General features: G+C 37.7%; 1 protein-coding gene across 2 annotated transcripts in view; it reads right to left on the bottom strand.

Annotated features, from left to right (window-relative positions):
• The window catches only part of LOC126191051 (PX domain-containing protein kinase-like protein), a 133172-nt gene extending 130870 nt beyond the window's left edge, over positions 1-2302 (bottom strand). For both annotated transcript variants that reach the window (XM_049931763.1, XM_049931764.1), the window contains exon 1: positions 2029-2302. In XM_049931763.1, the coding sequence (XP_049787720.1) occupies positions 2029-2130 (102 nt within the window). In that variant the 5' untranslated portion in view covers positions 2131-2302. The remainder of the gene's footprint in view (positions 1-2028) is intronic.
• Between the last annotated feature and the right edge of the window lie 15768 nt (positions 2303-18070).

Genomic DNA, 18070 nt, shown 5'->3' with positions numbered 1-18070 from the left:
TAAGAATATGAAATCTTAGAAACGATTAGCCTACACACTGATTGGTAGCATAGCTCACCATCTAGGGGAGGTCAACTTAGCTCTTTGATTGGGAACTGGCGAAGTGGTATCAAGCACATCAGTTAATCTGCTTATTTCAATTTTCATATAGTCTAGGAGAACTGTATCAAATAAAAAGTAGCATCTTGTCAGCAACACTACAAGCTCAGATCTTAAATATTGATACACTATTGGTGTGATGCCTTTTAAGTTCTTATATGTATTATCCTATTTCAATCAAAAGTTTTTTTTATATCTTGGCAATTCAATACAACTAGCACATTTGTATTCTTCACTGGAGTCAAACACTAACATAATTAAGATGGCCAAAAGAAATTTAAAATCTGAATGATTATTTTCCTTAGTTCTGTAATCCTGTAACAAGAAAGCTACTATTCACATAAACACAAGTACTTAAAAATAAAATAAAAAACATAACTCAATAAAATACTTTGGTAAAGTGTTCTAACATACTTTGGTAAATTGCTCAGAGCCTGTACGGGAGAGGGACTATTAAATTTTAGCTCCAGTTGCAATCAGCAATATTTCAGTCCAACTGTTGATGCAAGTTTTGTCAGTACAAGGACTATCAACAAGTTTTCGTTTTAACCAGCTACTTCCATTTTCAAAATAGTCCTACTAAATTGCTTTACAATATACTTCCAAAAAAGTTGTCTTGCAATCATTCCATGTATAGACAATCACTGATGTAAGACATATTCAAGATCTTTAATTGTGCTTTCATCAAAAATACACATGCGCAAAATTAACAATTTTGTCAATGTGTTTTCCTCGATCAAATTTCTGTAAGTCTACCAATAAAATTACGTAATATAAAAATTTACTACCCCACACCATCTTATCACTGTGCGACTTCTCTTGCAGTGAATCCTCAATGTACGTCTTTTTCATTGTGCTCTTATTATAGTACAAAAACTAGCTCTATTTTACATTAGATGTAACTTTTTATATATATCAGTACAAGGGTACTCCTCATAGTGAAAAGAACCTGAACTGTATTTCATGATTTCAGACCTTAAACATCTGACATATCAATTTTTATAATTTGGATAATGTAAAATGTTGACTTGTTTGTCCTACTTTCAACCACTAATGTTTCATGGGAGTTATTTCTTTAAAACATAGTGCATACTAAAAACAGCCTCACGGTATGTTTACTCCGTTATTAAGTTCATTGTGAACAATCAATTACAGTTTGAAGACAACATTCATAAACGAAATAGTAGAAAAGAGGAAATGTTTTACATCATCCATCACTCAGCTGTAGAGTGACACAAAAACAACGAATGCATTCAGCCCCACTAATATTCGACCACCTGACCCAGTGATGTAAAGAATTTAATAGGTAATACAATTAACTTCAAATAAAAACTGAACTTATATCTGGTTAACAACTACTCCATAGTACAACTCGTGTATGTGGTGTGTGTGTTTGTGTGGTTAACTCTCTATTACTAAACCCTCGTAAAATTTACGATTGCAGTTGGTACCAACTCACAGTCCCCGCCAATCTGGTATTGTCAGTACAGGGCGTACAACAGGGTATCTTGCGCATATTTTGTATGTGGGATACCATGGGAAATCTCCTGATTGTAACCGACTCTGAATAAAATATGTAGTAGTAAAATTTACGATGGTTTAGTAACAATATAATGTTTGCTCCTCTAGTGTTCTGCGATTAAGGAGGGTAGAGACTTAACATTGTAAATAACAAATTACTGCACCTATGTAGAAAAACTTAAGAAACCATATATATGGTCAACAAGTAGCTCATATTTTTCACTGATGAAGACTTCTGAAATCGTAGAACTCAAGTTTTTCGCATTACAAGGGATTCGGAACATGCAAATAATAAATCATTATCCCAATTTTGTTTCCATTAACCGGAAATTCGTAAAATAACATACGAATACATGGCTGGTTCCGTAATAGGAACTGTCATTTCAGTTCACTCTGACAGTTACCTACCGTGTGCCCTTGTATGTTTTGATAATTTTCAATTGCGCATGTCAACGTTTCTGTGTCGTCTAGACAAATTTTCCTTTGGCTCTTCTTCTCGAACATCGCCATTTGTCACTACAAAACATTAGCCGCCACATCTGTACAATCTGCGGCTTTCCAAAACTCCCAACACAAATTTTTCACGCCATCAACCCTAATAGCAACAAACAACCACTGCTATACATCAAGAATGTTTTAAGTTGTTATTAACCACTGACAACTGCGATTAGGCAATGGGCTAACATCTTTGAACAGTCGGATTACTCGGGATAAAAGCGTCTCGCTAGAGACTGGCTGTGGTTTGTTGATTTACCAGATTGTCTGTCAATCTTTCAATATAATGAAGCAGCCTCACACTATCAATAATATTGACAAAAATCGTCTGTTGGCAACACAAGGCTAAGATGCCGAACACCCAAAAGAAAGCGTGCGCTGCAGTTATATTAGTTATAGCAGGTAAGCAACAGAAGACAACGAAAAAGAGGAAATGGGCTCGAGAATGTTCGATGAAAAAAAAAAAAGGAGCGACTGGCAGTATATTAACTTAATGACAATCAGAACCATCCACCGGGAAGATTTTATATTTTTTCCGATGAGTCCTCCACGTACCAATACAGCAAGTTATTAATGTTGAAACGAAGTAAAACAGAGAAGCAAGATGCGTTAATGACAGAGCAAACGCAGTCAACCAGAGATTGGGTGTAAAGCTAATGCCACACTAGGCGATTTTCTCCCCTCTATAATAATCGCAGCTGGAACAGTTGCCTATGGTGCCACACTTCGAACGATTATAATCGTGGCGGATGAAGTCGCTCCGACGATACTGGGTGCCGCAATAGCAGCAAAAATCGGTGACTTCTGCAGTTGTGTTGCAACCAGCCACGAGAGGCACCATGCATGATGACCTGTCATTCAAAACTGAAATATTTAGCTGCAGTAGAATTATACGCAGTTCAACGTCGCAGAAGGCGTAACAGCCAACGAAAATGGTGGATTCATCAAATTATTATGAATCGTCCAAGTGAAGGAAAGTTTGTGTTATTAGACAGAAAATTTAGGAGTTATTCGGAGAAATTCTTTGATTATTACCGCATGTCCGTAGCATCTTTCGACTTACTGCTCTCGAATATAGTAACTAACTTACAAAAGAAGGATACCAAGTTAAGTGACTATGTTGGTGCGGAAGAAAAACTTGTAGTAATATTGAGGTACGTTTTTTAATTAAATAGAGTAAGTAATTTATGGACATGAACATACACTTCACATAATATTAACATATACTAGGTTACAATGAAAGAGTTTACATTACAAGTTCATGTCAGCTGCCTAATCACTTGTAATATTCTTCAAATGACAAGATCGAGTCTTCGTCTGGCAGTCCAGTAAGTGGTGAAAAATAAGTGATTGGACTCTCATGTGTATGGCTCTGTGTGCTTGTCGATGTCGACATACCTTACGGCGCAGTATTTATGGAGGAGTCAGTAGTAGTGCTGCTCTCTACAGTCTTTCGACTGTAGGATTTTATTAATTGTAATGTTTTCATTTGAAAGTCTAGTTTATCGTCAGTAGTAATTTCTTTTAATTAATGCAAAAGAGATGTCAAAAACAATTCATCAGGATCTTTTTGTGGTACAGCACAAGTTGAATAATGTGTCAAAACTTTTACCAACTCTCTTCCAAATGGACCCTGAAGTTTCCTTTTGTTTGCTTTAGCAGTGGAAGGCTTATCAGCAGTGTTAGGTGGCAATGTACTGTCTTCATTATGCTTTTCCGCTTCACCATCCTCAAGAATAGAGGCATCAATCATATTCCCTGAGGTCCTGAAATTAAATGAAATTTTTTTGGAAAAATCCACATGTCAGTTTGTACAGTACAAATGTGTGTGATGTGATAAGCAAAAACTAAGTCGGTATTAAGAAAGTAATTAACTATCATATCCAATGGAAATACATTTAAATGTTATGGAATTACAGAAGAAAATTTTTACTTACTGCCTCAATTCCATGGCTTCTTGCAGGAAAGACATCTGTCTATAGTAGACATATGATTTTTGTAGTCGTTGTGCTGCCAGTCTTTTTATTTTATTTTTTTAAATTCTTTCAGGCTGCGACTGTATGCATCACACATTTTTTCCGCCGCTTTTGTACTTCTTTTCCTGTAGGAACATTTAAAAAAATTATTCTTACTCCTGCTCATTGAAATTAATTAATTTCCACCAACCTGTATTGTGTTTTAGACTCTACTTATTTATAACAGGTACCTTGGAATGGGATGCTCCATGAAGTCTCTGCAATATGAGTTTGTACTAGGACGCTCAACTGTTGCATTTATAATTGAAGATACATGCAGAAAAAATTGGAACAGCTTACAACCAAAGTACATGTCAATGCAAACGAAAAAGGACGTTCAAGAAATATCTCTGAATTTTGAGAAAACTACAAAATTTCCTCACAACATAGGTGCTATTTATGGTAAGCAAGTGTGGTTGGTGAAGCCGTCAAATAGTGGAAGTGAATTTTTTTGTCTTAAACAGTTTGATTCCATAGTGCTTATGGCATTTGTGGATAATGACTATTGCTTCGGGATACATTGATATAGGAGGATATGGAAATGATGATGATTCAAAGATTTTATATGGAATAACTTCAGAAGAGCACTTTATATTGTAAGGTTATCTTTTCCAGACGCCAAACTTTGACTGATGAACCAAGCAATGAAGATGCGCCTTTCGTATTTATAGGCGGCGAAGGTTTTGCTCTTGATAAACACTTGATGCGGCCTTTTGCAAGAAAATCACACACATTCTCGAGGAGAGTGTTTAATTATAGGCTGAGTAGAGCAAGGCATGTAGTAGAATGTTCGTTTGGCATCCTTGCTAACAATTTGCGAATTTTCCACAGGGACATAGACATTAATATTAACTTGGCTGAAAGTTTTATAAAAACCTGTTGCATGCAGCATAACTTTGTGTGGAAGCATGATGGCTATCGGTTAGAAGATACTTTAACCTGTTCTTTGGAATCTATGGAAAACGTAGGACTAAGAGGTAGCAATTATGGTTGTTACATTAGAGACATGTTTTGCAACTGCTTTTGCTCTGTGGAAGAATCAGTTCCTTGGAAAAATGCATACATTGTGGATAAAGATAAATAGACATCTACAGATGAGGATGTCAAAAGCCATACTTAGTTGTACTAATAGTTGATACATTTCATGTTCACATTGTCATGTTACACTATATAGTTTATGACTTAAACACATAATGCTATGAATACATTCACAAGAATACCATTCTTTCAAACAACCCTTATAGTTTCCCTTTTAACTTTTGAAATAACTTATTCCATAAAACCTTAAGTTTTCGACTTTTTTCAACTGTATCCTCATAACGTAAGTAATATTGGGTCATGATATTAGTAAGAAAAATTTGTACAAATTCAGAGTATTTGCATATTTTTATTACTTTGATAAAATATTGAAAATAGTCTGAAAATATCTGTAAAAAACATTGTGTTAAATAATGCAAAGTTTCAACACAATTAATGAAATTGTTTTGGCTCAACAGGTTTGTATGCATGTCAAACTATTAGAGGGAGAATGAAAAATAAAAATTAAATTACTTTTTTTAGTAGTTGTCTAGGTGAAAGTTACATCGATTGTTAAGATTTTTTGCATGCACCTATATACAAGCATGTATGTATATCATCTTACCTATTGCATTGTGTGTATCCAGTGATGACGAGTTCCACTTCTCAGCCCCACCAACATCTGCACACAGCTTCTACCATGCTTCTGTCTTCATTAGACGATTTTCATAATCTTGCGATTTTATGTTGTAGAGACAGGGATATTTCTCCATCTCAATTATTATCAGTTCACTGTCCAAATGGTCCACTGGAACGACATTTGCAGAGTTTTCGGATATTGCCACACGCAGACCAAACAGAACTGTGCACAGTATCCTTGTGGCTGGCTGCTGCACGAATGGCGATAGTAACAGTTTAGTGTGGCAGACATGCTGACGATTATTGCCGCGCCAAAAATAGGCCTGGGCTCATCTGACAGCGACAGTCCCGCATGGAAACTTAAAGGAGCGACAATTACAGCCCATTGTGACACCTTCCGTTTGCAGCATGGAGCTCCATTTCCGGCGCAACAAAAATCGTTGACCTTGAACAGAGAAAATCGCCTAGCCTAACGTTGAAATTTCTGGTGACATGTATGTCATTTGAATGCTCAAAGTCTAGTTGTGTAATATCAACAAACATGATTACTAAAATTCTATGGACACTCGTGAAGGAATTGTATCCGCCTGACAAGGATATGTCCAGGCAACCGACATAAAACTGTTTTTTCGTTTTGCAATAATTTGGTGAAACTGACATGCATTACGCAGACCTCCTGCTAGTCACTGCGGATATATGACGCATTTTTTCGAAATGGAAGCGTTTTTCCAAATTTGTTATCTAATTCACCAACCTGCACTGAACTAAGCAATGTCATAGAGAATCCTCCGTCGACCATTCTGAAGTGGTATATACAATGATTACTCTTGCATAGGTCTATTAAAATCGTTTTATGTTAAGAACACCACTTCAAACATTGAATCTAAGGTATGGAATGAAAAAAGGTGAATTAAAACAAACAGTGCACACTAACGCTGTGAGGGTGATATATGAAGCTCTGTCAACATCTGAATGGAGAATATTGTTAGACTGTCAGTACTTGACCTCAAACGTTCAATATGTATTGACAATACCAAGAATATTTTGAAGGCTATCAATACTGCTCGTACATATTTCTACTACTGACGTCCTCAAACAGTTAATATTATTGAACGTGCGAAGGCACAAGAAACTTCCGTAAGGGCCAATTGTATAATCTCCGGTTAGCTGCCGGTAAGCGCTATTCTCTACTACCGGAATAGCGCGAGAAACGCGTTATACGAAACTGGAATAACGCCTAACAGGAGAATAAACAAGGAATAACTAATCGGCGATTTCTGGCCAGGTAGCGAGCATAATTTGGGAATAAGCTTTCAAGGTGGTGGAAATACTGACAAATGCTGCTAGCGATGATGGCATTTTGGCTATAGTGTTCATGAGAATGAGGAAGAAGAAGAAATAATGCCGATTCCGAATTTATGTCCATATTTCTCTTATCAAAGGAAGCTATGCTTCGTCTTTCCAATCTTGTAAGTGAGAAACTAGAGCATATGACACAAGGTGAGACTATTTTTCTGTTTTCTTAAGTGATATTGTTTGTTTATAGTAATATGAATTTGAATTCAGTACTTTGTGAATTCTGCCGTGTTACTTATGCAAACCAGGCACATTACAAGGACTATGCGTGCAAAAATAGCCTTGTTTATCTGAGCTGTGTTACAATTGCTGCAGCAATGTAAAGGACTGTTTCGCTTTATTTAGCAGACAGAGCCGCAATAGAAGTAACCATATCGAAAAACCGTATGAGTTACGTATACTAATTGTACAGGGTGTCTATAAATGAATATTGTGGTTTTAACGCTTTATAATATTTACTACATTAAACTTACATTTATAAATGATATGTCAAATGAAAGAGCAACTCAAACAGTTTTACCAAGAACCTTAAAAATGTTCAACGTGAGCGCCATACCTAGATTGGTTGAACTTCACTGTACCAAAGCGCTGTATAGGCCGCAAGGGGCCCAATGACAGTGCTTCCTTTGCATGGCCTTCACATTCACCTGACCTAACGCCATGCGATTTTTTCCTTTGGGGCTTCATCAAGAATCGTGTCTACGTGCCTCCGCTACCAGCAGACCTCCCTGAATTAAGAAACCGGATTGAAGTAGCTGTTGCTACTATCACTGAAGACACACTTAACAACATTTGGGAAGAACTCGGCTATAGACTTGAAGTGTGCCGTGTGACAGATGGTGCTCGCATTGAACATTTATAAGGTTCTTGGTAAAATTGTTTGAGTTGCTCTTTTATCTGGCATATCATTTATATCTGTAAGTTTAATATAATAAATATTATAAAGCGTTAAAACACCGATATTCATTTATAAACATCCTGTATTAACAGCTTTTTCTGTTTTAGACAAAACATCGACTTTTCGTGTGGCAAAACGCTTTGATAAAACAGTAGTATCCCAATTTCACTCAGCCGCATTACGTCAATAGCAGAAAATATTGTCCCACTTTGTTTTCTATTATGAATGACCACAGTAGTGTCAGAACGACTTCCCGTTATTTAGTGAAAATGTAGGGATGACAGGTCCATTAATACTTCAGAGCAACAATATTATCTTCCAACTACCATTATTCACTGAAGCCTGTGAACTATTTGTGCGTGCACATGCTAAGTTTAACATACTAAGTTTAAGAAGAAAGTTAGATGTGATGCTTACCCAGTACAGAACGTATCTGCTGTGTTTTTCACTTATTAGTGTTATCCACGCACCATATCTATCCAAAAATAATAGCTGTATACATCTTTTATAAGAGACAAAGAGGAATCTAGTTATTGAATCTTCATCGTTGTAATATGAATGAGTGCATAGAATGCTTTGTTTTCACCTTTTCTTAAATATCAACTAATTTTCAGTGTCTTCCTTCATGTGAAGTTGTAGCTAGTTGAAGGTAACTTTAATTGAAATATCTTATATTTACTTGTGTGAAGTACCATTTTTATGAAATTGATGGCTTATTCTGATTGTTTAATATCATAAAAAGTGTAATAGGACACTAATGTCCTGAGTTCATTAAGCTACATCTGTGGCAGAAAATATTGTTCGCTCTTATCTCCCCTTGGGACAACATCTTTCTGTCTTTTGGTGAATGCGTCAGAGCAACAAAATTGTCCACCAACTAGCATTATTCCCATAAACATTTAAATTATTTGTGCTTACTCAAGCTAATTTTAACATTAAAATTAACAGGAAAGTCATCTTTTTAAGGAAGCTATAGCAGATAGGTGTTGTATTTCTCAATTATTAGTATTATCCACATAACTACATCCATATTCATTATAAAATAATTGTTATCTCTGTGTTATAAGAACATAGGTACTTGTCATTCAGCTAACAGGAATCTTTAGTTATTGACTCTATATAATCATAGCAGTAGAAGGAGTGGCTGGCAAGCTATGTTTTTAAATTTCTCTTGAATTGTCACATGTCATTCTTTTCTTTCTTTCAGAAATGATTTTGTTCCACCCATGAACCAGCTACTAATGACACACAGATATTTTGCCTCTGGTGATTTCCTTCTGTCCATTGGAGACTTCATTGGTATTGGCAAGGGGACAGTCAGCAGAATTATTAAGAGGACGCATATGACACTGGACAACATGCAGGGGAGACAGTTTTTTAATTTTTTAAGTTCTCTGGTGCTATTAAATGAAAATAAAATAAACCAATGTATATGGATTAACATAGTTTTATTCTGAAATCATTTGTTTTAGTTTTCATTTTGTGATCCTCCTTCTGAGCTTTACATAGTTCTTCCTCCATTCTCTGGTTCTTGTCAAGCTACTTTCGCAGCAGTGCCATCTGCAACTCTGCTAATTCTTTTACATTTGAGAACATGGATTTTTTGTTCTGAAAACGAAACTGACAGTTCTAAACTTCGGTGACTGTAGACAAGAAGGAAGAACACAGTGAAGGTGACACATCTCCAGTTACTTCTCCTTTCCTCTCAGATTACATGTAGCTGCTAGAGATGATTGCACAAGCCAAAACTACGTATGAAATAATTACAGGGCAAAATTATGTATTACTTAGCTACTGTTAATCTAACATTTAGTGTCACATACAATAACAACACCCTCCAGTTTGGTATGTGCTATAGGTAAATATCTGCTCCAGGATTATAAAAAAAGGTCCCTGGATTTACTCTGAGATTGTACAACTGGCCCTAATTCACTTCTGAAAGTAAATATTTTCCTAACGTGTTTACAGTAGAACAAGAACTGGCGCAAGTTTTCTTCTGCTTGTACCTGGGGAAGGAACTTGCTGCAAGTAGTTGGGAAGTCATGTCAAGGCCAATTCACACTGACTGTCACGTCACATCATGTCCCATCCCATCAAAACATTCTGCAATGCATTGCAAATGGCGGCATCCACACTGGCCATCCTGTCCCATCATATCATATCAAGGCACTGTCAAGGTGCAAAGATGTTTTGATGACTGAGCACTCATCTGATGTTGATCACGTGATCCCCAAGCTAGTTTACTCCTGATATATGGCCATGCCCAGGTATCCATATTTCGTTTAGTTGTGGTTTTAGTACAGTTGTTTTTTTGTTTGTTATTTGTCATAAAACTGATTTGTTCGTTATTTCTTTCGTTAAAATTCATAATAAATGATGTAAGATTAATTGAAGCAGTGAGACAGCAGTCTGTGTTGTATGACAAGAGAATACTAAATTACTTGCTCTCTACTGCATTTATAAAGCGGATTTTTGTACCTACCGGTATGATATTTTATATTTTACAATGAAATTCATGCAATATGGATGCAACTGAAAGTTTGGACAGTAATGTGGATGGAATCAGATTGATTAGTAGGAGGAATTTATTTGTATATTGCTGTATTCTCTGTAGCCGCTTTTTTGTCACCTCATTGTCTCTGTAGAGCTGTAGAATGGGAAGCAAGGAGAGGAGGTTGGTTGATGCCGTTCTGTAACATAAACAGCACACAGTTATTAACTGGGTCCGTTATTCATAAAGAATGAGTTACTTACCGTCTAAGGTGCTGCAGTCATTGACTGTGCAGCTGATCCTGGAGGAGGTTCGAGTTCTCCCTCGGGCATGGGTGTGTGTGTGTTTGTCCTTAGGATAACTGAGGTTAAGTAGTGTGTAAGCTTAGGGACTGATGACCTTAGCAGTTAAATCCCATAAGATTTCACACACATTTGAAAATTTTGAGTTACTTACCTTTATTCTCCATGTGCTGTGGTACAAGCTCTCTTCTGGGGCCCTATTCTATATCGTTCATATCGATCGGTGTAGTAGGTTTGTCTCGGTAGTGATATCATTTTCGGTTCTTTACCGAAATATCCTATTCAGTAAGCTTCTGAGACTTGTTACCGAAAGGTCCTCCCACCGATTTTACAATTGTACCGAAAGGTTTTGGATTTCGGTGTGGCCCTGGCGATCGGTGAGCTGTGGTTTATGTACACCTATAATTTGTTATTTTAAACATATTTAGCGGTTTTAGCTTTGGATTTAGTGACTGTGTTACTAAAGAGTCACCAGAGGACGCATCCAGTTGGAAAGTGAGTTCATAGTAGACTATGTTCCTTTGTTAGAATTGTGGTTACGTTAGGTTAGGTTGTTACTGTGAATGATTACATCAAAAAAAGTTTTTGGTCTATATTCTCTCAAAACACGTGTTATTTTTATGCAAATAAGAGTTTAATGATCATTAAATATAAGGACATTGGCTGTGCTTACGAATATTACATGACTGTGAACTGACATTACTAGTGACTTTGTGTACTTTTTCCCACAAATGGTTTAGTTAGTAATTATCGAGTCGTGTTTAGCACTTTCAAGTAACAATGGAAAGCAATCATGTGAAGCCTGATATTGGAAACCTCCCAAACTATCACGCATTTATGCCTTACGCAGCACCGTTTGGCAATGAAGTCAGCCTTCGTTCCTCTCCGCTATAGTACAGGAATTGAGCTTTAATTTCCGTTGTTTGGCGTGGCCAAGTGGTAATGAGGGATCAAAAAATAAATAAAAGTGGTTAGCACGCGAGAATGGGAAATGAAAGACCACGGGTTCGCGCACGGATGGGTACAAAAATATTTTTTTTCCTCTTCATATATGCAACACGTTCTGAGACATTGTTATTCGTGTAAGTTAAGATTTTTCTGCAATGTTCGTTATTACTTACATGTAAGAGCGCACATCCTCAGTAATGATTTCGTGATTTCTGAGTGTTTAAGAAACGAAATATGAAATTGCTGGAGATGAAATTTCTGTGAGTGAAACAACCGACAGCGACCTCTATATTTTTTCTTGTCAGAAATAATTCACCATTTTTTCTGAATATGTAGCGATTTCCGAGTACTTGGTTAAACAGGAATCTAAGAGCACAATTTAAATTTCTGGGAATGTAACTAGCAGCAGTCATCTTCATAATCTTGCTTGTCACAGGTATTTATCTGCGATCGAATCCTCAACAACAGTAGAAAGAGATAAAAGATCTCCGTCATAATATTTTTAGACTGTAGTACCATATACGAAATATTTTCATTCATGAGATGCATGTTATAAACTTCGACGAACTGCAGGAGCTCTCGAAAACGCGTTTTTTCAATTTTGTTTTTAAGACCCAAATCGTTGACGTATCATATAGGGAAGTGGGCTACTTAATCATTTGGATCTCTAGGAGCGAGTTACAACCACATTCTGTTTATCTTCTTATTCTTTGAAACTCTCAGAATCAAGTTTTCGGGTGTTTTTATAGATGTATTAGTACAATGTGCTACTACCCATTATTCCTAATTCATTTTCCGAAACATAAAATCCAAAACACGATGTCAGTGTGAATAAGAATAAGATGACATAATGTGGCATTTACGACAATCTGCAGAATACAGTCAAATACGCTATCGTTATCATGCATGCATGGAAACGTTTGGTCAGGGAAACTGTAAAAAATTTCAATGCATTTCAGCTGAGAATCATGGAAATGGACGTACTGCGCCTGATACTGTTAAGGAGGAGGCAAGAGTGATGAAGGCGCACATGTCAGCTCGTTGGAATGCGGCGTCATGCGTTATGCCATAGCCTTATGGCAGCGTAAACACAATTTTCGGTAGTTCGAAGAATAGCGCGGCTGTGTCGTCTGCTAGCCGCTTTGTGTTCGTGGCGCTGTGCGCGCTGCAGTGCGCATGCGCGGATCTGCGGCCGCTAGCTTTCGATTGGCTTGCGTGATGCGAACCGACAACAGCGCTTCAGTTCTCTAGAGCCGAACGGTTCGCTTCCTAAGCGCATACAAAATAACACAGGGGCTCTAATTCGAGTACTAGACCGTTCGGCGCTCCTGAGTACCGGAACGATCGGCACAATGGCGGAAAGATACAGAATAGGCACCCTGTATAGTCCACGTACCCTCAGTGCTGTTGAAGTCCACTGTGTTCACTATAAGATTACTATATGCTGCCTGTCTCTATGCTAGAGGCTAAGTCTGTGGCTCCATTTTGGTGACATGCTGGAACTCGATGGTGCACAGCCTCGAATTACCTAGCTACTTACTGGCCCTCTGGTCCATGGCGGCGATCCTAAATACTGGCGGCTGAGAAGGCATTGGTGGTATGTTTCCAGCGAGTCTTGTCGTTGGCCTGTATCGATACTCTCATTACTTCTATGCCACATGGTGGGCTGACGCCAGTGTACGCCAGCACCTATATAGGGTGATTCTCGAAGGTATGCAGATATTTTAATATATTATTCTACAAGTAAAACTAAAGACAAAAGTTCATATAAACATAAGTCTGAAAATGTTTAGTTAGGGACTTATGGCTAATAAAAGATTTGGCATTAAATTTAGCAACTTCGCTAATATGAAGCAATCACACAACTGTACAAGGTAAAAGTAAAGCACGATTTCCATTTATTTTGTTGTTATTGGTCTGGTGAATCTAATAAAACAAGTCCCAGACGTGTATCTACAGTAGTTTTCCAGAACATCCAGAGAAGCAAAGATTATTATGTGAGTAAATTCGTCTACATTAAGAATGAAGAAACGTTTATGCCATTGTTGGCAACCATTAGTGAGTTGTTTCAGTCGTTTCCTAACCTTGAAACGAGTTCGTCTTTTGTATTTTTCAGTGAAAGAACATAATAACAGTGTATTTATGTGAAACCACATAGTAACTGTTGCAATTTGTAGATTATATATGAAATAGGGATGCCTTTCAAATTTACGACATAGGAATACGCCAATATGGTGATTATTTATGCAGATTTGATGGTAGTGCTCCGGTGCAGTTAACTAATATCGTGTATATTATCCAACTTGGATGATTCTGAATGCACGAGCCATTAGTGGAGTACTGTATTTCGAATGTTATGGAAGACAGGTTTTCTACCTAGCGTCCACAAACTGGATGCTCTGGAAAACTACTACAGGTACATGTCTGAGACATGTTTTATTTGATTCACCAGATCAATAACAACAAAATAAATGGAAATTTTGCTTTACTTTAGCCTCGTACAGTTTTGCGATGGCTTCATATTAGCGAAGTTGCAAAATTTCAGGCAAAATCTTTTATTAGCTGTAACTCTGTAACTAAACATTTGTGGATGTATGATTATATGAACATTTTTCTTTGCTTTTACTTGTAGAAAAACGTATTAAAGTATTTGCAAATCTTCTTGAATCACCCTGCATTTAAGGCATTTCACTTCAGACACTGCTAGTTGACTGTTTGAATATATGTTTGCGGCAGGATTATTTACTGTTAAATAGCTCTCTGGATGGTGTGTGGAACAGTTTTGCAGGTATCAGTGGTCAATATTTATGTGATTTCACTAGCTAACTCAGTACAGATAAAGCACTTGAACTATTAAAAGCCAAATACAAGACGGAAAGAAAACCTATAAATCTTGAAGGGGAAGCTCTTGAGGGAGATATGATTATTGCACAAAACTTTGCACTGGAGTAACAACGAAACTTAACATTAAACAAACCATTTTTTCATGGGATGTGATGACTGCTCGTAACACTGTGTTTCTTTTAGTAGTTCTGGGTACAGTTGGAAGTAACAAATAAAAAAACTGATGCTTCGACTTCCTCAAATATAAAATAAAGATTTCTCTTCCTTGAGCTCCTTGAATAGTGTGTGAAATACCTTCTCTGTAACACATAATGATAATTTTCGGACCTGAACTCTTTCTTTTTGTTGTCTCCCTTTTCTAATACAGGAGGTATCTCTGCAAATCATTTGAGTCCAATAAATGTCATTTTGGGAGAAATGTAGACTCAAATATTCGTGTGTATAAGCTACCACGCTGTGTATGTACACTTCATGTGTATAAACAGTTGAAAATCATCTAGCGAATGCCGCGATACCTCCGAAAAAAAAACAATTGAGGACAGCCATGCGAGTTGAGACCACGTGACTTGAATTGACCTGACGTGCTGTGATGTGACAGACAGTGTCAATACACCTTGACTTGACGGTGCCGTGACGTGATGGTGCCGTGACGAAGAGTGTGAATTGGCCTTTATTAGTTAGGAAAGTGTTAAATGAAATGAAATGTCATGTGGCTACAGACTCCGGTCAGGCACGCCGGTCCCCTGGTGCAGGTCTTTTTAGCTGACACCATTTCGGCAACTTGCATGTCGATGCGGATGAAATGATTATGATGAAGACAACAGAACACCCAATCCCTGGGCAAAGAAAATCTCTGACCCTGCCGGGAATCGAACCTGGGCCCCTCGGCATGGCATGCTGCCTCGCTGACCACACTTTTTCTTTTTTTTTCGTTATAGTTCGTTGTGTTTGGTCTGGGCGGACGTTATAAGACATCCGTTCAAGTTGATCGTTGATTCCTCGACTCAGTTTTTTTTAAATTACAGAGAGCACGCAGCCCTCTGACCGAACACGCTGAGCTACCGTGCCGGCGTTTTCAAGGAACATTATTGACCTAACTATTACCTGTTCATTTTACAATTGTCGATGGCAGAATGTGGAACTAAGTCTACGGACGGGACCAAAGGCTTCTGACAGTACTCGATAGTACCAAATGAGAGAAATGGCTCGGCACTGTACAGTCACGATTTGTCATAGTGCATTACTACTGTTGTGTATTCTTAGCACCTGCTGAAATGGACATTCATCGAGCAAATGTATGTTGTCAGAGAGTATGCTCAGATGGAAAAGTGTTGATTGGTAACGTAGTGCAGTTCTGTTGCCAACAAAAAGGGAAATGTTTTGCCAACACCTTTAGAAAGAGCTCTGGAGTGAGCAGCAGCCACATTAGGAAAGAGTGTAAGGATAGTGCATAGTGTTGTGAACGATGTTAAGAAAGCTAGATAGAGTGGTCAGAAAACTGTGACAATAAGGACGACTTTGATAAGAGGCAGATTCGGGCTCAACAGAGACAAGTGCTTTGGACTCTTCCAAGTCAGCAGATGAGGCAGAATGGTGTACAGAAGAGCTAGGTGTTCAGCCTTTATATGGATTAAGGGTTGTTGAAAACATTGTATTAATTTTTTCACTAAGTCAAATTTTTTATTCTGGTCTTTCTTTCTTCTTTTGGAATCCTTTTGTACGTGATTTTAATAATTTTTATTTATCTGTCATAATACTTAAACGTTTGAAAATGCAGATTTATTGATTAAAAAACAAAATCAAAATAATCTGTTTCTGTTGGTTGAGCAATGCAGCTAAAAATGTATTTCTCACTACAAGATTTAATAATATAGTGATCAAAGCCATTTCGATAAAGATTTGAAAATAAAAAAATTACAGCACCTGACGAGATTTAAACCTATAACCTCTTGGATAGAAAGCAGACAGGTTGTCCACTGCACTACTTCAGCTGTCAGTACTTGTTCTCAGTTTTAGTGTTATATAGTGTCACGTCAAAATCCGAAACGTTTTTTTCTTCATCCGTTACTTGTGAACGAGGGCCCACTAAGGTAAATCGCTCCAGGATGTGATACCTGGGATACAAAATCTTATATACGGTGTCAAAAGTCGATCCCCCCAGTAGGGACTTCACTTTGTTAGTAATTAGATCTTACGCCAAAATTTCTATTTCATTTTCATTTCTTGTGCTTTGTCGTTGAATGATGTATTAACAATGAATGTATTTTTATTTGCTGCTATGAGATGGGCGAGTTCGTGAACACTGTCAAAAATGCCCTTTGTAGCATTCCAGGCACGAATAGTCTAAATGAGGATCTAGACAGGTTACACCAAATGAGGTCCATTGGGCCTAGCAAATTCACTTGTTTTAGCTGATGAGCTGTTGAACTGTCATGCGAATACTGATGCAGCTGCTCATCCATAGCTTGTGCTGCCCTAAAGTGATCATAATGTATTCCAAAGGAAATTTTAATGACTCCAGAAAAAAATCAGCCACTACATTTTCTGCCACTCTTAGGTATCTTATGTCTGAATTACCCAATGAAATCTATCTGGCAGAACCGCTGGCGCGAAAAATCTTCCTTGATCTTGCTAACGGCGAAAGTGATCGGGTTATGATCTGTGTAGGTTGTGAAGGGTCTAGATTCAACATTAAGGCGGTAGTTTCACACAACTTTGTAAATGGCCAGCAGCTCTTGCTTGTATGCACTCTAATTAGTTTGAGCCCTTGTTAGCTTCCAGAAGAAAACCCCAAAGGTTCCCATCTGTTCTCGACGTATAGCACGTGCAATGTATAGCACCCAATAGCCTGTTGGATGGCATCCACCACCATCGCTAATGGAGCGTTATGGACTGTGTGGGATAAGAGTATTGCTTTTCGCAAACCAGTCCTTACCTTTTCAAAGGCTTGCAGCACTGCATGTGTCCATGGCAGGGGACACCTGCCCATAGCGTTGTTACCTGCCACTGTGCCCTTTAGCAGCATCTACATCTCTGCTGCTCTGTGTAGGTAATGTCGGTAATCGTTCATGATCTCCAAGAATATTCTTAATCGCTGGTAATCCGACTGCCGATGAATTTTCTTAATGTTTTCTATCTTCTCTTTAAGAGGACTAATACGCATAGCTGAGACAATATCACAGAGAAATGCCATCTGTTTTTTTATGCAGAGGACATTTTTCTTCATTTATTATCAGACCATGCGTATATTTCCTGTCAAATACTGCCTTAAGGTATCCCTCACGTAATTCAGCTCTCTTTGAAAATATCAAAATATCGTCTAAGTAGATGAAGCAGAAATTCAAGCCCCCTAGGTCTTCGTCTACAAACCCTTGTCATGACTGAGCTGTATTCTTTAAACGAAATGGTATGGATATATATTCGAAGAGACCAAAAGGCGTTATTA

The sequence above is a fragment of the Schistocerca cancellata genome, chromosome 6, assembly GCF_023864275.1.
Source record: "Schistocerca cancellata isolate TAMUIC-IGC-003103 chromosome 6, iqSchCanc2.1, whole genome shotgun sequence".
Classification (NCBI taxonomy): domain Eukaryota; kingdom Metazoa; phylum Arthropoda; class Insecta; order Orthoptera; family Acrididae; genus Schistocerca; species Schistocerca cancellata.
The sequence above is the reverse complement of the archived record's forward strand: the minus strand, read 5'-3'. Positions and strand labels throughout refer to the sequence as shown.